This window comes from Rhipicephalus sanguineus, chromosome 4 (genome assembly GCF_013339695.2).
Source record: "Rhipicephalus sanguineus isolate Rsan-2018 chromosome 4, BIME_Rsan_1.4, whole genome shotgun sequence".
Taxonomy (NCBI): domain Eukaryota; kingdom Metazoa; phylum Arthropoda; class Arachnida; order Ixodida; family Ixodidae; genus Rhipicephalus; species Rhipicephalus sanguineus.
Window position 1 is genome coordinate 26,012,723 of NC_051179.1, and position 21,880 is coordinate 26,034,602.

The 21,880-nt window shown below is 43.1% G+C and overlaps 1 protein-coding gene across 1 annotated transcript in view; it reads left to right on the forward strand.

Annotated features, from left to right (window-relative positions):
• The window catches only part of LOC119389646 (protein yippee-like 2), a 30,178-nt gene extending 8,613 nt beyond the window's left edge, over positions 1-21,565 (forward strand). The window contains exons 2-5 of the mRNA XM_037657002.2: positions 1,646-1,954; positions 8,127-8,170; positions 10,930-11,038; positions 12,658-21,565. Of these exons, the coding sequence (XP_037512930.1) occupies positions 1,853-1,954; positions 8,127-8,170; positions 10,930-11,038; positions 12,658-12,747 (345 nt within the window). The 5' untranslated portion in view covers positions 1,646-1,852 and the 3' untranslated portion in view covers positions 12,748-21,565. The remainder of the gene's footprint in view (positions 1-1,645; positions 1,955-8,126; positions 8,171-10,929; positions 11,039-12,657) is intronic.
• The last annotated feature ends 315 nt before the right edge of the window (positions 21,566-21,880 follow it).

Consider the following 21,880-nt stretch of genomic DNA (forward strand, 5'->3'; position numbering starts at 1 on the left):
TTTGCGGTCACTTCGAATTAGAGCTCTGAAGAAAAAAAACTGCTGTTTTTTATTATCTTGGAATTTTCACCCGTTAGTAATATTTTTACTGTTTTAACATTTTATGAACAGGACTTAACTGGAGACAGCGCACAAGAGAAAGGAACGAGGGAGCGCGCTTGTCAAAATTTAGCCTTTTTATTGTGTGCTGTGTCTGACTGCACGCTGTATACATACATTGTAAGCTCACTCAAATTCACACGTTACCCATTTTGAAATTCCCTTCTGCGTGTGTCACCTGCTTCTCCAGAGTCACTGGAGGCCAGCCTGGGTGATGATTGCGAGCCAAATAATAATAACAGTCATAAAAACAAGAGAAAAACAATGCTTAATTGAGTTTGCAGGCTTCGAGAGCCTGTGAAACATAGCGATTATATTGCATGCCTACTGATCACTAGACCAGCCACTTGTATATTAGTTTGCCAAAGGGTCTTGCATGGAAATTGTCATATTGCTGCTCTTACTGATAACACAGACCAGACAAAACATGCCTTAGCATGCATGCCCTTCATATGACATAATTCAGTGAATCATGGGGAGCAGGTTTCATCTGTGTGGAGTGCAGTGAATTCCGCTTCTTTTCTGTTAAGCCATTTTCCTGAGAGGAGGAGGGCTTTGCATGTTTTGTGTGACTGTAGTGCTTCCCTGATAAAAATGCCTGCTTACTTAATTTTGTGTGCACATTAAAGGATTGCAGTCGACTTCCTAAAATATTCATTCCAGATAGTCGTGCAGGCAGAAATGTGGATAAGTTGTTTGATCCTATTTTTGCCTTGAGCAAAGAGGAAATGGACTATAAAACTGGTGCTGCTTTTACCTAGAGTGTTGCATTACAGCAGTAAAAAACCACATGTGAAATACATATCAGTTACTGTGCATTGACATGAAAAAACAGGATGTAATGCTAACAAATCCAACCTATATAATTTGGCACATCGTCTGTGTGTCCCAACAAAGTGACTTTTATGACAAGGGACTTGAAAAGATGACTACTTTGTCTACACACATAGAGATGCTTCCCTTTAGCATCTCTCATAGTATGTGATTATAAGAAAAGTGTGTGCATGTGGTCGGATCCTGTATAACTCTTAGCAATAAGACCTGATTCGAAAAGCACTCGCATCCCTGAACTTTCTCTGGACCGTTAGGAGATACTGGCGAAGATAAAGCTTAAACTATCGCAAATGAATTCTGTGGAATCCAACTAGGTGTTGCAGAAGGGTTATGAAAAGGGTAACTGGCAACCACCCGTTTGTAACACGAAGCCATAAGGATATCCATGTGGATTTCTCAGAAAGGAAAACTCCTAGAAACATTCGTCCTGGTATGGGGATCAAACCCTGGACCAACGCTCTTCTGGGGCAGTTGCTCTACCACTTGAGCTAACTAGGATGCTAGCAATTTGCAGCGCGAGGGCTAATTAGTGAACAACTTGAAGCCGAATTTTTCTTCAACTAGAAGCTTTCCTTTCTGAGAAATCTGTGTATTTTTTCTTGTGCCTTTGTGCTGCAAACGGGTGGCTGTCTATTATCACTTTCATAAAGCTCAGACGAACAGGAGCCACGAGGATGTAACGCCTGCTGGGTGCTGTCACAATCTGTCACAGATACACTAGCCCCGGTGTGGCCCCCGCCGCGGTTCTGTGGAGCCCTGGCCGTGGGAAAGCGTGCCGCTAGCAGCAGCAGCAGCAGCAGCAGCATCTGCTCACAGAGCACCAACGCGGAAGAGCCCACTGGCCGGCAGGAAGGGCGGTGGTGGTGGGAGAGTCTTGTGGCAGCAGCAGCAGCAGTGCCGTGCAGCTGACTAGAGCAGCATGGTGAAGACTTTCCAGGCGTACTTGCCGACCTGCCACCGCACCTACAGCTGCATTCATTGCAGGGCACACCTGGCCAACCACGACGAGCTCATTTCCAAGGTACTGCTCGCATCACCATTCAAGGCTGTTTCACATGCTGCGAAAAAAAAGAAAAAGCTCTCTTCGGGCAAGGGCCACTAATGACGGTTTTATTTCACATGGGCTGCGAATGGTCTGCGATATTTGCTCTGCAACTGGTGCGGCATGCAAGGTTCCTTGCCGTCGTTCTTTGTATCAAACACTGCATAATTTTTCAAACGTGATGTAAAAATCTGTCCTTTGTGATGTTGTTAAGTTTTGATGAACTGTAGTGAGGAGCACGCTTGTTTTGTCTTTTAAAAACACTTTCCAATCTAAATTAGTTTTAAAGTGTGCAACAACGGTCATGACCAAAACAAACTCGTTAGTGCAATTTAGGCAGTTCAGCCGACTCGGCGACATTTTGACGGATTCTCACCAAAAATCGCTCTGCTGCTGCGAACAGAGCAAAAAATCTCGAACATGTGGGTCGCTTGCCATTGACCGCTTCGGGGAGAGCAATCGATCTTTTTTTCGCTGCGAGAAAATTCGCAGCCTCAAGATTGTGTTTTCTTAGTCGTCTTCTCTCTCTCTCTTTTTTTCTTCCTGTGATTAGTGATACTTGAGATGGAATCAAATATGAATTTGATGGTGCCAGAAGCGAATCGAATGTGACATCACAGTCATTTTTATGACTACTGTTGTCACAAGGTGTAAGGGATCAATACCTGATCCTCCACCAAATTGTTGCGGGGATCATGAGTACACGAGAGGAACAGGAGCGTGTATATTAAAATATTTACAAAGCTGTTATTGTCACAGAATGGCTGATAGCATCTTGTGCAACGTGTCCTCTTCTTCTTTCTCTTCATGTTCCAAGGTGGTCCGGCACGCTCACACGCAATGCACCATAACAATACGAAGTGATACTGGCATCCTAGTACTATAGTTCCAGCTTCAAAACCACAAATGGAGCATCAAGATCCATTGAGGAGAGTCTCTGCATGTACGGAACTTTTCATTGAATGTGAACTATCCTTGTTTAATCAGTAAAGTTTGGCTGTCCAAGCAACATCTGCTGAACTAAGTAAGCTCGCATCCTTTAGGCTTATACCATGCCCTTGGGGAGGAAACAGTGCGGTTTGTCTGGTGTGGCGTAGGAGGTTATCTTGTGAGCAAGAAGGCATTGAGGAGGACTGTCACATTTTTGAAGGGGTAGAAGACCTACTGCATGCTTCTGGATTGAAAAGGGATGACATTCGGCTCGTGGGGGCAGGTTGGGAGCTACTTGGATACATATTGAATTGATGATGAGGTCAGGCTTGAACTCACTATTATAGCAGTGTCATCACACACTATAAAATTTGCCGGCATCGTATAGTGACAATCCTAGGTATGATGCAGTTACAAACGAAATCATTTGATAGCGCTTTGTACGTTTTTAGGTGTGCGTGGCAGCCTGAGGATTTGCCAGAACTGAACAGAGTCGGAAGTATTGTGACATGATGCTTGCCTATCAAAGGTACCAAAACCAAAAAAGGGTTTGTCAACTTCATTTTAACTATGAGTGCTGCAGTCATAGCTCTTGTTGAAAGTAATGTTGAAACTATTCTTAGTAATTTATAGTGAGTATATAAATGCTGCTGGATAAAAAGGAGATAACCAGTTACCTTGATGACTAAGAGTACTTTACTTGCTTTTAAATGGGTACTGAGACGAAAATTTTCTGTTGTCGATTTTTTTTTTTTGCGTCATATGAAAGGCCTCAAGAGCCTAGAGTATGTACTGGTAAGCATGAGCGCACCCTGAAAAATTAATTATAATAGGTTTTAAAAGCTAGTTTCGGTTCCTACTGTACCCTGACGTCATGACACGGTATGAGTTTATTGTCACATACTCGCACTAGATATCGTGATGTTTCCACGGCCGCTCCACACCGTGGCTCCTTTGGTGATGCACAAGCGGCCATTTTGAATGTTTTGGTACCTGACGTCATTACAGCTAGTTATACAGGAGTGTGAAGTCACCAGAATTGATACTCTAGCCTGACGTCAAGATAGGGGTGATGTCAGTAGGTGTGCCATGGGAATACCGACTTTAATGTCAAAATAAAATATCTTATCAGCATTTACTGAGCTTCACACTTTCTCAGAGCTGTCTCTGCATACACGAAATTTGTATGGCAGAGTAAACTCTGCTTCGAAAATTGGTGTCAGTGCACCTTTAAGGCCTTCACACATAAAGTTTCACGCGTCGTCGCAACCATTTTTGTAAACCTGCCAGTGAGAGCTCTCGAGAGTGCACTTAAAGAAGGTGTTTACTTCTAAGTTGTTTTGATACACCCACTCACAAAAGGGGCAGAAGTCTGCTATGGCAGTGGCCTCTATAATTAAAACTAAAACAGGTTTCTTAATGGGTCACTGGTTTTTGAGGGGACCGGCTGCCCACTCGCCTAATCGCGGCTGCATGCGCAAAGCTCTTCCGTGCGCGCTCTTTAATCTTGGAGGAAGTTGGATATTACGAGATTGCGGCGAGATGTATATCTGGGTGGGCAAAACCAAGTGAGGTAATGGTGGATGATTGTTTTTATTGTCTCGTGTTCATTTTGCTTTTTTCCTTTTGTTCTCCCAGTTGTTACGATCCGTGAGCCAATTAGGGTGGAGAATGGGTGTCCATTATTAATCACGCCAGAGCTCTTCCTGGTCGCATTTTGTGTCTTATTATATAATGACGGGGGCAATAGCTGCCTCGTTAAAGCCAAGGGATTACAGCAGTTGGCATTTGTGTTCTTTCTTTTTTTTTTTCAGAGCGTTTAATATATTGACCAAGGAAGAAGGGCAGCTGCAGTATTTCATGTGGTCAGTGGTTATTAGTAATGTCTGAGAGAGATTTCTTGTTAAAGAATCGGGCTCTTTATAAATGCTGAATATTCTTGCACTCCTTCGCACTACCTGTAATGAAGGTACTGCTTGTGAAGCTGTGCATGTAACTTGTGTAAGGAACACAAAAGAAGAAAAGTGTGTGTGCGTGCGTGCATGCGTGCTTGGAGTGAGGCGGGTGTCTTTTCTCACTGGTGTTCCCTGGCAGTGAGCGTTTATTATACAGTTTGAAATAGCATAATGGTGCTTAATTGTTTAACACTCTGAACAATCCATGGGAAACTAGCATGCGAAATGAAGTTGTCTACTAATTATACCAATGCTTTCTTTTTAACAAAGGTCTCTTCAGGACTTGTGTGTGTCTGAGTTTTCAGGCTTCAAATATCTGAAGCATTAGGATTGGTGATGCTTTTTGCGTCATTCACTTTTGGAGTTTAGCTGGAAAATTTGCTTGAATGCCTTTGGCTTGTTGGCTCTCATGTTTGCTTATGCTTCATTGCTCGCTTGGTTGGGCTCCTGTGTTGATACAGCTTTTGTAGCTTTGAGGTTACTTGTGCTGAGGGACTGTCTGACAAGATGTAACCTTTAGATAAACATCTGGCTGTAGTTAATTTCTTGGCACCCCAAAAATGTCGGAAATCATGCAAGATGGTCAAATTCTTGTGAAGGTTGGTATCCATGTAAAGGCATGCAAGCGTATCTGAAAGAAACTCGGAAGAGTTCCTCAAAAGATAATTTGTGCAATTGAAGAGGACTTCATAATTTCAGTAAATTTCCTCCAGGTCTAGCTATGAAAACTGGCGTACTGTCTCTCTGGACCAATTGACAATTGAAAAAAAAATTGATGGAGTAAGTTGGCACCATTATTTTTTTTTACCACAGATCTCTCTTCTCATCTTTGTTCATATTGCACTGTATCTTTCTCTAAACTTAATGAACTGTCTACCCCATCAACAATTTTATTTGTTCTGTCCTAGTGCTCTTCCTGAATATTGCCTGCAGGTTTAATTTGTAGCTTTGTGTGCTACCTACAGGTGGGTGGAGATTTTCCCTTTCGGTAACTTTGCTTTTTCATTCATCTGGTCAGAGAGAGAGAACAACTTTATTAAAAATAAACGAACCCCAGTCCGGGTCCACTAATAAAAAAGGCAAGGCTTAGCCATCAGACAAGCCTAAAAGTTTCAAATGTCCGAGTAGTGCCTTTAAAGCGCTAGCCACTTGTCAAATTAATTATTCATACTTCTAAAACGTCCAAGCTTGCACTTGTCGTGCGTCAAGTATGTGATCTAAAATGTTACAATGTACTACATATCTAAATGCCACAATAAACCAAAGGGTAGATGAAGGAAAACGCATCTATATATGTCTAATCTCCAGTTTGCAGTTAAGTAAAGCTGTTAGTTTGAAATCGCACGCAATTGGCTAGCGCAATCGTCAGATGTTAATAAGCGTGAGTGGAACTCGCTTCACACAGCTTCAGAACAGCTTCCCCCTTTTTCTTTATACGTGCCGCACCATCTTTAGGGTCTCACATCGGCTTGTCTCATCCTGGGCAGTGTGTTCTTGGGCCCATGATCCTGAATTAAGGCCGAGTGTGAGAGGCCATGAGCTTGAGCCATTATTAAGGTCAAGTGCCACTTGCGGGCGATCGCAGAGGAGGAGGCCTCTGCATGTCTCGCAGATGGGAAGAGAGCAGTGGCTAAGCTGTGCAGCATCTAGGAAGGGGCATGCCAACTCTTGAAAGTGTATTCATTTGCCAGAATTAAATTGGAGCCGCATGATTTCGCTGGTCATGTAGTGCACAGAACAAACAACTGGTGGTCTGTTGGGGTAACAGAGTGAGTGCAAAGGTGATTGCAATTGTGGTTTAGTGCTAGATTGGAGTTGCTACACGAGACAGACAGTTAATGCAATGCATAAGGTACGTTTGATTGACCTTGGACTGGGGTAATTTTAAACTTTGGGTGTTGCCTTTGGCTTGCAGTGCGTTTGAAATATGATTTTGCACTATTTGACCTTTTGGGAACTCTGTTGTTCAAGTGGAGTTACCGTAATAATTGCAGAAAAACAAAATGGGGCTGAGGGGTGGTGTTGGATGTGGTAGATGCAGGGCAGGTAGTAATCGCAGAGGCTTTATCCTGCGGTGGACTTGCTTTCTGAACTGACGCCAGTGATGATTTTATAATGCTAGGCCATTGAGTAAGGTTATCCAAGGGATATAATGTGTAATTGGAACTGATACATATGTCTAGCTGGGATAACGGTGGCTTCTTCTTTGTACATTTGTGCATATGTCATACACCTTCGTTCTCTTGTTCTGGCTCGCCATATAAGTGTAGGTGAAAAGTTGAGCATGTGATTACAGAATCAGTTTATTTTGGGCATGAAGTGAGAAGAAGGCAGCTTTTGGTTTCAGCTGCTGTATTTTTTTTCCCTTTTGCTGTTGACCTCTACCTTGCCGCTTTCTTTTTTTTATAAGTGTACGCTAATTGTGACCATTAAGCACATGGTAACAGGACCGTTCATATTTGCTGGCCACACATTGGGTGGTGGCTGTCCGGTGTTGACTTTGCACTTAGTGCCAGCTGGGATGAATTTCCAACACAGATTGCTGACACTCTACCGCATAGCTTTTATACAGTTTGCACAGCTTGAAGAAAAAAATAAAGAATAAAAAGATGCCCCCACCTCCCCGAAGGGAATCGTGAGAAAATGCGAATGCATTTCTTGCGCTGAGAGAGGGTACCGTTGCCATCAGACATTCGCCTTCACCGACTTCTGCCATCGCCTTGAGAGGCGCCCAGCCAGCGAACGGTCGAGAGTGAGGCGCGAGCGGGTGGGAGAGTGGGGCGCAGGGAGGAGAGAGCGAATGGCGAGAGAAGGAGCAGCGAAGCACTGCACCTACCCTCTCCTACACTCTCTCGCACCACATGCTCTGGTTGCTAGGGGCGAGGATAAGCGCGCGCACCCGCAGCTGTTGCTATGGGAGAGGGCGCCGCGGACAACGCCAGACGCCTGACATAGCCCGACTAAGAAATGCATTCGCATTTAAAATGAAGGGTTCACACTGCACATGATAGTAATGAGTTGCGTGTTACCTTTAACAGCTTTGCACATTCTGTGGCTGACTTGCCCGACTTAATTGACACTACGCTTTAGCTGGAAGCAAGGAGCTGTGTGCCTGTACCAGTGTTGTGAGACATGGAAGAATGCTGATGGTGCCAGTGACCTTTGGCCCTTAGACTTGCTTGCTTGTTTGCTGATGTTGGGTAAGAGACTGGGTGTGGGGCTGTGTTGCATTGCCCTAATTTGTTTCTGCTTGTTTTCCTGTGCAGTCATTCCAAGGAAGCCAAGGAAGGGCTTACCTCTTTAACTCAGTGTGAGTTTTGCTCGCTTATTGTTTCTGGAAGTGGGCTTTTCAGTTTGGCTATACTCCCATTCAAATTGTGCCACATAGTGCTAGTTTGAAAAAAAAAAAAGAGGTTGCTGTTGTGACTCTTTTCTTGTTGTTCAAGAATCGCACGGGTTATTTATATTTGAAAGAGTGACAATTATGTAACCTAACAGCAATAGTGGAACAGTGCAACTTTCACAAAACAAAAGCTGTAAAGGAACATAAAGTTATGTGCTTAAGTTTTCTCAGTAGTGTTCTTGTGTAAAGTTTTTGACACAGTGCTGTGCTACTTCAAAGTGCTCTCAGGCAGCACAACTTTATCACAGTTATTATTTTACAAGCAATGCACCTGCCCCTTTTCAAGTGAGCATTTATAATGTTGAATCTTGCTCGCTTTAAAGGGACACTAAAGAGAAACAATGAAGCAGTTTAGATTGATAAATTGTGCTCTGAGAACTCTAATGTCATTAATTTCGCCATCATAGGTTTATTAATAGAGGAGAAAATCAAGTTCAAAGTTTCATTTTTAAATTTCTTGCCCAAACCTCCCCGCATGACGTCACAGATTTTAAAGTGTATTTATCGTATTTCGGTGCCATTGGCTCAACAAAATTATCCCAAACCTGGTATGTTAAGTCTATGGCCCCCTCAAGGGACAATGTACTTCATTTTTACCGATGAGGAGCTACATAGTCCCTAGTAGGTGCCGTCAAAATGTGCGACGTCACGGCGAATGGTGCGGGAACTTCAAGGTGGCGTCGCCACCCACATTTTGTTTCTGCGTATTTTCTCGCTTACTAAGCGTCTTCTCGCAGCAAGCGTGGTGTTTTTCGTATCATGAAAGAGTACTTTACTACCGTATAAACGCGTGTAAGGGCCGCACCCGTGTAAGGGCCGCACCCCGTTTTTTTGAAGTGCATATTCTAAAAAAAAAAAAAAAAATCCGCGTAAGGGCCGCACCCGCACTTTCCTCAACCAATACGTATTCAAAATGCGCGCGCGCGTAAGCTTCTAGGCGTAGTCGATAGATGGCGCAAGGAAACGCAGTGTTAAGATGTTCGTGAAGTGGGCTAAAAATTTTAACTTTTTTATTAGTATTCGTAGACCCGCCAACTAAAGGTTAAAGCAGGATTTTAGCTTTAGCTTCTCATATCTCTATACAAACGGGCTATCGGCGCTATCCATATCGGCATTAGTATCACCAACTTTGGCATGGCGTTCGCTTTGATGGTTTTGTTTGTGCAGTTCAGCCAGCCATTTGCTGTAGTTTTCTGCACTGTTCGATGACCTTCGTGCTAGCTTGTTTTCTACACGGCGTTCACGTTTTGGCAAGATGGGCAAGTACCTGAATAGCTACACTGCTGGCTATAAGTTGAAGGTGATCGAGTATGCTCTCGAGCATGGGAAACGTGCCGCCGGCAGAAAATTCGACGTTGACGAGAAGTTTGTTCGACGTTGGTGTGCTCAAAAAGAAGCCTTGCGAAACATCAACAGCACTAAGCGCGCTTTCCGAGAAGAGCAGTGCAAGTTTCCCGATTTGGAAGAAGACTTGCTCCGCTATGTGACTGAAGTGCGGAATGATGGTCTTGCACTCACAACGGACATGCTGCGTGTGAAGGGACTAGCCTTGGCGACTGTACTTGGGTGGATCCTATCTGCGTGGCGCTCGGTGTCGACCGACATTGTGTCCCGAAGTTTTAAAGTCGCCGGGATATCTAACAGCTTGGATGGCACGGAAGATGACTGCTTGTGGGGTGACGGCGCTTCGCAGCACACCATCTCATCTCGGACTTCAAGTCTGAGGACTCGCCGAGTGACGACGATTGAGCATGTATGTCGCAAGAAATGTCGTATACTGCAATAAACGCTCTTCGTTCGCTAACTGGTGCGTTTTTACTTAAAAAAAAAAATGTCGCGTGTATGGGCCGCACCCTGAAAATTGGCCCTCATTTCTTGAAAAAAAAGTGCGGCCCTTACACGCGTTTTTACGGTAATATGAGAAAAATCGTTTTGCTCTTCAGTGTCCCTTTAATGTAAGAAGCAAACTAAATGAATCTTCAGTGCTGCCTTTGTTCTACTGTCAGTAAAGTTGGTCTCGCAGTGGAAGAATCTTACCAACGTGTTATTCAGTCTTGTTGTGGTTAAGATTTTAAGGCTCTTTTACAAACTTGCGGTTGATAGAATTCAAGAAGCAGATGCTGTTGCTGGGTATGGCTGCATAATTTTACAAATGGCACGGTGGCACTCTACAAATGGCACTCTTAAAGGGAACACGTAGCCAATAGCATAATTGAGACACTTCTCCATTATTGAGGAGGAAAATGGCTACACGATAGGCTGCATAAATAGTCTGGTAAGAAAAATAACTTGCACGTCTTTGTGTCAAAAGCTACCTGTAATCCCTGGACAAATACTAAAAGAGAATTCCCTTTACAGCAGCCTATGTTGTACAGTGCTGACATGTTGAAACGCAACAATTTAGGGCTAAGTAATGGGCATACTTCGTTTCCACCTCTTCAGGTCGCCTCATGTTGGCGGGATTTTGACTTTCAACACGTCAGAGCTAACATTACCTTTAGCAGTCGTATTCGTTACGACATGATGCGGCTATCCTGAGCAGCTGTGCATAGCAGTTGTTACACTAAAAGTTTTGGTGATGCACTTCAATCCATGGCCACTGTACATGTTGTTGCAGGCTGCTGCTCGTCGTTTGAAATAATGTTTCACACCCAATCTCGGTGCAGGGTGAATGTTGGGTGTGGGCCGGCAGAGGAGCGCTACTTACTCACGGGCCTCCATGCGGTGGCGGACATCTACTGTGAATGCTGCAAAACCACACTTGGCTGGAAATATGTGAGCACTGGCACTGTGATGTTGCGTTTTATTTGCACCATAGGCTGTTTTCATCCCGTTTTGATTCCACAGCTCATTTGATTGATTGATTGATTGATTGATTGTTTGATTGATTGATTGATTGATGTAAGTTAACATCCTAAAACATTTGAGTTTATATGGAAACAACACTGGCTTTGAGGTACGCTCTAGTGGAGAGGCCAAATTTCAGCTGTCTGGGTTTATTTCAAATGCAGCTAGGTCTAATTACGCAAGTGTCATCCTTCTATTTTGCCACCATTGAAATGTGCCCACTGCAGCCACAAATAAAACTGGCAACCTCAGCTTTGGAAGTGTAATGCAATATTCATTGAACCACCATGGCAAGTAGTTTGGGTAGGTAAATTTGTACTTATTAAGCTGATATTTTGCAAACCATCATTTTTCTTTGCCCCTATTCCTTTTGCCTTTTGACATTGGCCCCTACTTCATAGCACTACTGTTATCACCAGCCTCAGCCACCGGATGCAGTGAGTAATAAGATAGGGTGCAAAGATAAATTACTACAATGAGATAAAGCCTCTTGCTCGCTTCCACGTTGGTTGTTTTATAACAGGCTAATGGGTGCCTTTGTTAGATTTAAGGTTCGACGAGCTATTAGCTGCTCATTCCCCTCACACTTTGTCATATCCGTACATAGTGTTTGAGGTCACTGTTATTAATTGGTTTAATATTGACTCAAGTTAGCCCCAATCTTTCTTTCTTTTTTTGACAATATCATGTTGTAAGTATTGCAACATAACTATATCTAATAGCAACGTTTGTGAGACTGGAAGAGACTGTTTCTGGAGCCGATTATCATTTTTAAAACCAAGTATTCGAAATTGGTAGACCTTTACTGCAGTGTCTTATTACAGCACAGCTGTTTGTTTATTAGGTTGTAAACGATTGTGGCATTCGTAATTTTACTGTTAGAATAACAAAGGTAGCATTAGGAATAAATAAGTAAGGCTCATTGCATGCACAGAGCTCTTCAGAGAGAGCGAATCATTTTTGTATATCTGGTAAAGTCTGCTGGCACGGCAATTCATTGAGTGTGCTGCTCGCGTGTTTTACGCCTATACTATGCCCGAGGTGATCAAATTCAACATACTTTTGCACCAATTTTGTGTTTACTTGCATACGGTTGGCTTTATGAAATATTTCTAAACTACGCAAAAGATGTTTGTACTTACGAATAGCAGTTATTTGATTAGATATTCGTAAATTTCAAATATTTGCGCTGTTCTAATCTTTATACCGTAATATTGGAGTCTTAGATAAGGCTCTTGTAAAGTTCCACCGGTGTGACGCGTCGCGCTGCCTTGTCTTTCCTATGCAACTGAAGGTTGTGAGGAAAGACAACTCTTAATTCGAAAGCATAATTTGAAGGTTTCAGGTTTGGATCCCACTGACTGAAAGGGTGCTTTTTTAGCCACCTTAATTATTTCAATTTACATGACAATTACTACACTACAGTTAAAAGGCAACAGTTTACGTACCCTACGCTTTTCCTGGCCTAATTGTCTGCTGGTTTCATTGGTTGTGTCTAACAAAGAAACAAGCCCCTCAAACAATTTGCCTTCTTCCGTACTCCGCAGGAGCACGCCTTCGAGTCGAGCCAGAAGTACAAGGAGGGCAAGTACATCATCGAGCTGGCTCACATGATCAAGGAGAATGGTTGGGATTGACAACACGCCCCCGTGGAGGAAGAGGACGCGCCGCCGCCGCCCCAGTCGTCGTCGGCCCCTTCCTCCCCCGTGGTGGCCCTGTTCCGCAATGGTCACCCGCCGCCACAGTACTTCGCGCCCTTCTGAAGGGTGGCGCCGCATTGCCACAGCCAAAGTGGGACAAAGGCCTCTGGACGCACCGGCCGTCCCCAACAATGCTAGAAGAATCAAGTTTGCCCGGTTGCGAGCGTAGCAGTGCCCTGCCTGTTCCCCGACCGGTCGTTTTTTTCCGTTTCTGAAAAGCCGCGTTGCTCGAGGGCACGTCCTCCTATTCGTGAGCCCGTTTTTGAAAAACCGGATGGGATGCCTTTATAAAGACTCCGTGAGGTGCTCGTTAGCAAGTGCCTGTTTGAATTAGTCCAAGTCAAGATTTAGTTGCGCTGGTGTTTCGGGCTTTTTTTTTTTGCCAAAAGCGAGGTTTAGAGTTGTGTTGCATCATTTGTTATTATTGTCCCGATGCCAGTAACAAAGGTGCACCGTGAGTAATTGCGGCCAATCAATTGTTGCTCAAAGCCGCACGCTCAACTTTCTAGATGATACCATTGTCAGCGCGTTAAAGGGACGTGGTACTGGAATGCAGCTATTGCTGCTAATTGTCACGTGTTGATCATGGTGTTATTAGGTACTTCCAAGACGCACGATTTAATCCAACCGTTTTGGCGCAAAGACTTAAACCCATGGTTGATACATTTGTGTACCTGGCTGTCAACAAGACTGGTGCAGAGAGCAAACTCTAACACAAATGATAAGAAATAGCATGTTTTTTCATCTTGCTTTTCTTGAGGTGAATGTTTTTATGTAGGGCAGTATTTGTGGTAGTTTATATAAACCCGCTGGTTAAAAGAAGAAAAAGAAACAAAATACGTCACGTTTTGAGGAAATCTTATGTGGGACAGTGCCTCTGTACTTTAGATAAACTTCATGGATTTCTGCACTTGAGGCAGATCTTTTTTCCGGTGCACTGGTTCTCTCTGCTTTAGAATAACTCCGAGATTGAAATAATTGCCTGCATCTAAAAGCCTTCATACATTTTTGCTGCTGAGCTAGGTTTGGAAAGAGCTAAACTGTGTTACAGCATGTCTCCTGCTGTGATGTGTGCAACGAAAGGAGTCACTGATGAAGTTGTTTCCTTAGCTTCTAACATAGATGGTCATTGGACAAATGGCTAAGATCTGTAGGTAATTGGCTGTCCGAAAGCGTAGGTGATTCTGGATGCTTATTTTTGTTGAGTGCTTACCATTTCGGCATCACGATCCGTCGGGGACAGGCAGAAAGGTCTGCGGAAGCGTTGTGCTGGGCAAGAAACTCCAAAAAAAAAAAAAAACGAATAGTGCTGTGTTTATGACCTCGAGCTGGGCCCTCCCTTGGTGACAAACTACTCTCTACAAGAGGACTGTGCGGGGGACTGTGTTGTCATGTGATCACTACGAGACTTGTGGTGAAAAAAAGCGCGCAAGTTTCTTTTTTTTGTTTTTTTTTCCCCGACACTCGGTGTCAATTGTGTGGTGGCGACATTATGATGACACTGCAGCGAAGCCAGCTGCGAAGGACAAATATGCCATTGTATTGTCATCTAGGCATGGTCAGGTACCGCGGGACCTAGGGCTTATTGTTGTCAAGATTTTTTTTTACTCATTATATATACTTGAGGATTTTAGAATGTGTGCGTGTGTGTTGTTCAGGAGAGAGGGTTTAGGAGAGTAATGGCTACGCTCTAGTGTGTGGGTGTTTTGTGTGCGTGTGTACTTGCGAATAATTTAAATCATTATCTTTGAATGTATGAGAATGCAGTGCTTGTTTTGCTGTGAATGCTGATGCAAAGTGTGATAAACACTGTTTACATGCGCCTGATGGGGGGGTGGGGGTGTTTCATCTGGGTCACAAGATGCGTATGCTGCTTGCGCGATGTGTTGTCTGTTTTGAACGATCACAAGTGACATGGTGTATGTGTGTGTGTGTGTGTGTGTTTTTTATTAAGGCTTCACCAGCACTGTGTTGTGTGTTTGCATTTGTCCTTGTTAAGTGAATGTTTTTCTCTCTGCATCTTCTAGTCTGCAGTTGTTTTGTTTTACTTGTTTGTTTGTCTTGACACTTGCTGCGAGTGCATCCTGCAATGACAACAAAGTTTTATCTGTGATTATATTTCTGTTGCACCTTATTATTTTTTTTTCTTTTAATATAAAGCACGATCGTGACGCATTAGGATGGGCCGCCCGGAATGTCCGGCCCGTGCGCGTAGAATGCCGAACGTTGGCGTCGGTGGAGGAGATTTACAACAAAAGTGTGTCTCGCCACGCATCTCACTTGTCTTGGTTTTTCACTGACCAAGACTAATCTTGCCACATTGCGAATTCTCGTCTTTCCTTTTTGCTCCTTTCTCTTTTTTTTTCCCCTACTTAATTAGCTTCATAGATAACACGCTCATTCACTCGTAACAGGCAGTTGTTGGCATTCACCATTCAAGGCACCCGTGTTAGGCGAAGTCAAAATAAGTGCATTGCTTCACCGGTTTGCCGAAATTGTTAGCTGTTGTTGCCGGGGCAGTTTTCGACAATCCTTGAGCATTTGCACGTTCATGCTGTTATATAACCCTTGTGGTAAATTGGCTAGTGCATACTTCTTCAAGCTGCAGTGAAATTTAATGTGTGGGAAAGGGAAGGGGCCACTGTACCAGCAGTATTCAAATCATTGTGTTGGTTCGAAACTGTGAAAGACATTTCACCTTTTCTGGCGTCTTGGATAGGCAGGGTAGAGATGTTTGAAGTCATTGCTAGAATTTCTTGTTTAGAGGCTCACAACTCTGGGGAGCTAGTGATGTTTGCCAGTTTGTGATCTATATGGTATCTTTCTTTTCTAGGTAACTTGTAATATTGCGGCTATTTCCTTGATGTTGCATACAGGGTGAGCGGCTGTGAAAGGGAACAGCTGAGAGGTATTTGGGACAACAGTAGACAGTCTAGGAAAGCACCAACCAAGTTGGCTTTTCCACAGTGCATGACTGCCTTAAATATGCAGGCAGGCACATACCGCATTTTCTCGTTTACAACCCTTCCCTGCATATAACCCCCCCACACACACACACATAAATAACTGCGGAAAAATAAAAAGTAAGGAGATATTATGTATTGACATGAAGCAGTCTTCCTTGCATTACCGTGAAGCCGACTTGCTTACCAAAATTCGTGTATAACCTGCAGCCGAACTTCGTTCCAACTTTTCTGTATATTTCATGCAAGTTGAAGAACCACATACTGTACCCACACATTCATGGACACTTTTGCAACGCTTGGCCCGCTATATTTTGGGCACTATGCATTGCGGCAAAGCCAGCTTGTGACACATGCCAGGGGTCAGTAACCACCAAACCATGTCAGCAGGCAGCTGGTAGATCTGCCATCAATAAACCTACTCCTCTTAATTTTCTCAATATAAAAAAAAAGCCTTGGAACGCGGATTGGGTGATAGTGGCTCTGTGCATAAAGGTTAGGGTTCTGACCATCTTATGCTTGTGTTTTATCTAGCATGCACAGGCTACAAAGAAAGAATGAAAACATTGTAGTGTCTGCACGCCCTGTGTAAACTAAACTTGTTCAACAAACTATGTGCCAGCTTATCTAAATCTTGGCTACCATTTTTTTTAACTGTGGCCAAGATGTTAGCGGCTTAACACGTGGAAATTGCTCTCAAGTTTATAAAGCTAGCTTACTGGGATATGGACGAAGAAAGGATTCTAGAAAGCATCTGGAAGTAGCGCATATTTTTCATAGCTGTACACGTGGCATGTCAGTGTCATTCCTGTTGTTGCCAGTCGTCTTGGCTGGAACCTTCTCACAGCTGCTAGGTTGTTAAACATGTTGGTTCTTAAAAAATCTTCAAGGTGAAGGGAGTATCGCGAGATGTCTGCACACTTCTAACCTCGCATACATTATCGCATGTAAGTTTTATTAAAAACACTGGTGTTTATCCGCACAGCTGTTCATGTGGACTCTGAACATGTCCGTTTGAAATAGTCACTTTGTGAATAAGTGCACTGAAATTTTCTTCTAACCCTTCTTCCAACGAATGCCGAGAAAACGTGTCGTTGCACGACATGCACTTAACACATGAACGCATGAACAGCAAGCAAGGCACTGTCGTTCCAAGCACGAGTTTTCTGGTTCAGAAATTGCACTCTCGACCATAATGCACATCAGTTTTGTTACTTGATTGCTGTTTTTCTCCTTGCTGCGTGGATAGAAATTGTTGCTAGGTGTGCCCGATATCGGGAAGATCGCTTGTAAGTCTGATAAGAATATCCAGCCGAAGCACATTCTTTGTTTTACACATGCTCAGTTTACATTCTCCTTTAAGATGGTGTGGTGTAAATTTTGTTCAGGCATGCAGTCCAGAGGGAATCTCGTTAAGCCGGAGTACTCTATTTTCGTGTCCATTTCTTAAATACCAAATGCTTTTGCAAGGAACATTGATTCATCGTAAACGTCAAACTAACTTGTTAAAGGCAGATTCTTTTATAGAACAGATATGGATGAAGGGGCAGGAAATGGGACTGCATTTGGGCGAAGCTGGAAGTTAAGTACTTATCTGTAGCACAAACAGGGTACAGTATTTGTGCATCTTTGTTCTTATTGAGTGCTCATTCTTTAGAACAAGGCAAGTCCTCGTTCATTGATAATTAAGTAGTACTGTTGTGTACGGAGACGTGATCTCGCAAAGGCCTTTTATTCTAACCAACAAGCTTTTTTTTATTAGTACAGACCAACTGGTATTCATGAATACCTCGCTTAACACTGTTGAGTGCAGAAACGGTCTATTTGTATGTCACGCAGTCTGTGGCTTTTGTTGCTGGCTGCGTAAACTGTTCGACATTAATGAAAAATTGTTTCATTGGGTGCAGCTGACTAAAAGTTTGTACCTTTTAGTGGCATGATTTTTTATCAAGAGGCAGTTCGCACCAGCTCAATCCTGGCCCAGCCGGGAAAAGCTCATTGAAACCTTGTGAAATATTTTTTGGCCCGAGTTCTTATTAGCTAGAAGTGTGAACTGTTTCCCTGTGAAATTTTGTTTGCCTCGGTGCGTCTCGGAGCTACCTGTGTAAGCAGCTAACTCGTTTCCCAGATGTGGGCATTTTGCGATCTGAATCACTAAAGCACCTTGTCATTTGCAGTGAGAGCTGCTAGTGCAAGGTACTGACCTATTGTGGTCTGAAAAGAGTTTATGTTGCTTCAGTTACGGCGGTTGCTTGAACTGTGCTGACTTTATATGAGATAGTGAAATGTTAACTGTCCAGGATTCGCAGAACCATTTGAAAATTGCTAAAACACTGTCAATGATGTGAGGCGTGCTGGTTGGTGCGGCTGGGATTCTTCAAGCAAAACTCTAGGCATTCTTCAGGAGTTTGTACTAGCTACAATTGTTCTGTGTCCTATCTGTTACTGATACTTGTTTTACTGTAAGCCTTCCGTAATGTTGGTTCCAACTATGGCAATGAATGAGAAATGTTTGGGATGGTGTACATTTATGGCAGAGGTTCTGAGCGCTTAATATATCTTGTCACATGGGCTGTTTTCAATTTGCACTGAACCTTTTTCCAAGTGCTGCCATTGTGTAGAGTATGGTTGGGGCAGCACAGAACTGGAGTAAAATGCGCTCACAAATGACGCACACCGCAGCTAGCTCTGGGAGATGTTGATTTGCATTGACTTGGGAACGCCTGAAAAAAACTAGTGCAAAAAGTAAGAAGCGACATTTCCTGCCTTTCTCAGTTGCTCATCAAGGCCACAGAATCGAAGGAAGAGGGTTTTGCTCGCAATTTTGCTCGGTGATCCCTGTGAGATGCTTAAAAGACATCTGCACTTAGCAAGACATTCCACGTGATTTGCACTGACAGGTGATGAATGCTAGATTTTTTTATTTCGCTCTCTCCAAGTTGGGGCAGAAGCGCGTCGTGCTTATTCTTTTCTATTTAATTTTAATTTGCTTTTGTAATCTTGTAAATTGCTGGCACATGAATGGCAATAGATGATCGCGTAGGCTTGGTGCAAGAATGTGACGAAGGAAAACTGTGAAAACACGATGTAGCAGTCAAGCGCAGTACACTTAAACCTCATAACAAAGTTGCATTTGACACGAAAATAACTTCGTTATATCCGAAAATTCGTCATAAGTGTATATTCAAACCACTTTATCTATTACCAAGGCTATTCTTCATTTAGTTCGTTATAACCGATAATTCGTTACATCCGTGTTCGTTACATCGAGGTTTGAGTACTGTGTTTGTGTTGAGTCTCGTCTTTGCTCTGCTTTTCTTTCGCACATTTCTTGTTTGAGCTCATTTAGTGATCGCTGAATATCAAAGTAGGTTTTGCGAGTTTCACTTTCCTAAATTTGTGCCGACGTTATACTTTTGTCCCTCGCATTGGTATTGCGGTACCAATCCGTGCTCCAGCTTATTATGCAGAAAGAGTTTTCTTTTGTGATGAAATTTCGCTGGCTTTCTGTTCACTGCTTGACCCAAGTTCGGGAGTCTTTAATCTGATTATCTTTTTGTACAGACAGTTGTGGCTATATCCTTCGACTCTGACCTTAATTTGTTAAGAGCATCTAGCCTTTTCTCTTTGTGTTGCTCATTGCACGCTGTTGTCTTTTGATGATTGGTGGGCTTTCACACTCTGGGTGTTCCGGTTCCTTTTTCCCTCTGTGGAGCTATCTTGTCGAAACGACTTTCCTGTCCTATCGTCTTGAGTACACTTTTGGTTCTTGTGTTACGCTGGCCGTTTAACCCGTTATGTTGAACTCTAGTTGGCTGAATTTTATGTGATGATTACTGTTTGTTAATGGAAATTATGGTTGTCTGCATCAAATAATTATCTACTGTTACTGCTTACTATTTAAGCCATACCTTCACGTGTTGAGGGCTTCTAGCTTTCAGATGAAATGACTAAAAACACAGAAAAGCCAGCTTGCTGGTTACCAGGCACTGTGGGCATGAACTTTGGCTTTTGTAATGACAAATAATTTTTTTCATTACTGTCTGTCAGCTATTGTCAGCACAAGAGACATTTTCGCTGATATTTGTTCTCTGCCAACGCAGTGCACTTTAGTCAAAAGAAAACTTTTATATATATCTCGTATTGAGGGAACAGCGCTGTATTTATTTCCCTGACTACTTGCCTGTTTGTTTTTGTTTCTTTGCATTATGCTGGGGATGTCACAGTTGGGTGCCTGATCGGAGCCCCGACATGTTTGAACTGATAGATTAGCGAGTGGCCTTGTTTAATGTCATGGGGAGCCGCAAGTTGATGAGCTTGAGCTGTTATCTTTTGCAGTTTATTTAGTATTTCCGTCACCTGTGTGGTGCATGTGCAGAGTGCTGTCTCTTATCACACGTTTAATCCCCCAGAAAAATTCTGAATCTCCCCGCCACTGCTCTCCTTACTCTTGGAACATGACACCTTCTGGGGTGTACTTTTGTGACACTACACTGTTTACAGTGCACCTGTTCGCTGCTCCGAATTTATCGTCGTTGGAGCGCATTCCTTGCCCTAAACTTGCACGACATGAAATAGAGTTATGAAAGTACCTTGCTATAACTGTCACTTCAGAGAACATCTCCCTTTATTGTCGTGCAGCACAGATTACATTACTGTTGAAATAGTAGGTGCACCTTATCCTTGATGACAGAATGTAATCACTGGGCACATGTAGCATTAAGGAAAGGAACCTTGGTAAGAATGACTACAATTACAGTACAGGTCAAGTATTTTTGGGAAGTTATCTCAACAGAGTGCACTTAAAAAGGTGTAAAATTTTAAATGCAAAAATGCACTTGAAAAGGTGTAAAATTTTAAATGCAGAAATGCACTTGAAAAAGTGTGAAGTCTTTGGAGTGCTGTCCCAACAAAGTACACTTCAAGAGGTTAAAATTCTATAGAGTGCTGCTTCCTTGTGTGTGGGTGCCGAGTTGCATCGTACGTCATGGTGCATGAGGACCTTTTCTCTCTTTGCATGCTTCAGAGGTCATCCCAGAACGACCAAACTCGTTCTTGGTAAGCACCGGCAACAGCACGAGTTGAAAATTTTTTCGTACCAGGGAGAGAAAGGGTGTGCTTGCTGTTCGTGACTTGAGCGTGACTTGCCAACTAGACCGAGGTGCATACATTCCTCGGGGAGTGCAGACAGTTGTATCGAAGTCTCCATTTCATGGGGAACATTACCTGTAACCAGTTTTTAGAAATGGCTTGTTAATTGTAGGAGCTGTTCCAATTAAACTGTGGTACATACAGCAGATTGAGGCAGTACAGTAGCGTGCGCGGTTGTCACATGTTGTCTGTTGTGTCAGTGCCGATGATCCTGTGGTCACGCAACAAACACTTGCGTATAGTGGCTCCAGAGCTATTTGTATACACAAATGCGAAGCTTTCTTTTCTGTAATACATTCTTATTTTTTTTTCTCGGAGGTGACTAGCAATGTGTTCTTCATCCTGTGAAGCTTGGTGTTACAACTACTGCTGTAATGTGCGGGACGTGCATATTTTATATAGACACATCAACCATTGCGCACGAGTCACTTGTGCTTTGTTTACTCCATACCATGTGTCGCCTCATGTGCTCTACAAATGAGTTGCCTTCAGCCATCATCACTGTCATTGGGAAGTGTGTACACATAGGAGAAGACTGACCGAAGAGAGCCTTCAAGTCTGGAGTGTGACTAAGCATATTCTGATGTTCGAGTCATGTGTCTTCAACTTTTTTTGCATAAAGCAGAGCTGCTGTCCCTGTACTTGTTTTGTCATTCATGCGCATGGCACAAAACATAAACAACTGAACTTTCTGCATGGTTAAGTTTATAAGCAACTTATGCTATTGCAATTTCAACTGTGCAATTTATGAGCAAATGATGTGGACAGCTACCTGTCCACATCAATTGCTCATAAACTGTGCAAGTTGAATTTTATCTGCTTTCGAGGAAAAAATTGCACAGACTGCAATAAGTTTTTCTATTTCGGTTACCACCCTACATTGCCTTTTATTCATTTATTAGTTTTACTCTCCCTTGTACGGGGAGGTGGTAGGGCAGCGTGGAAAATCATGGCCA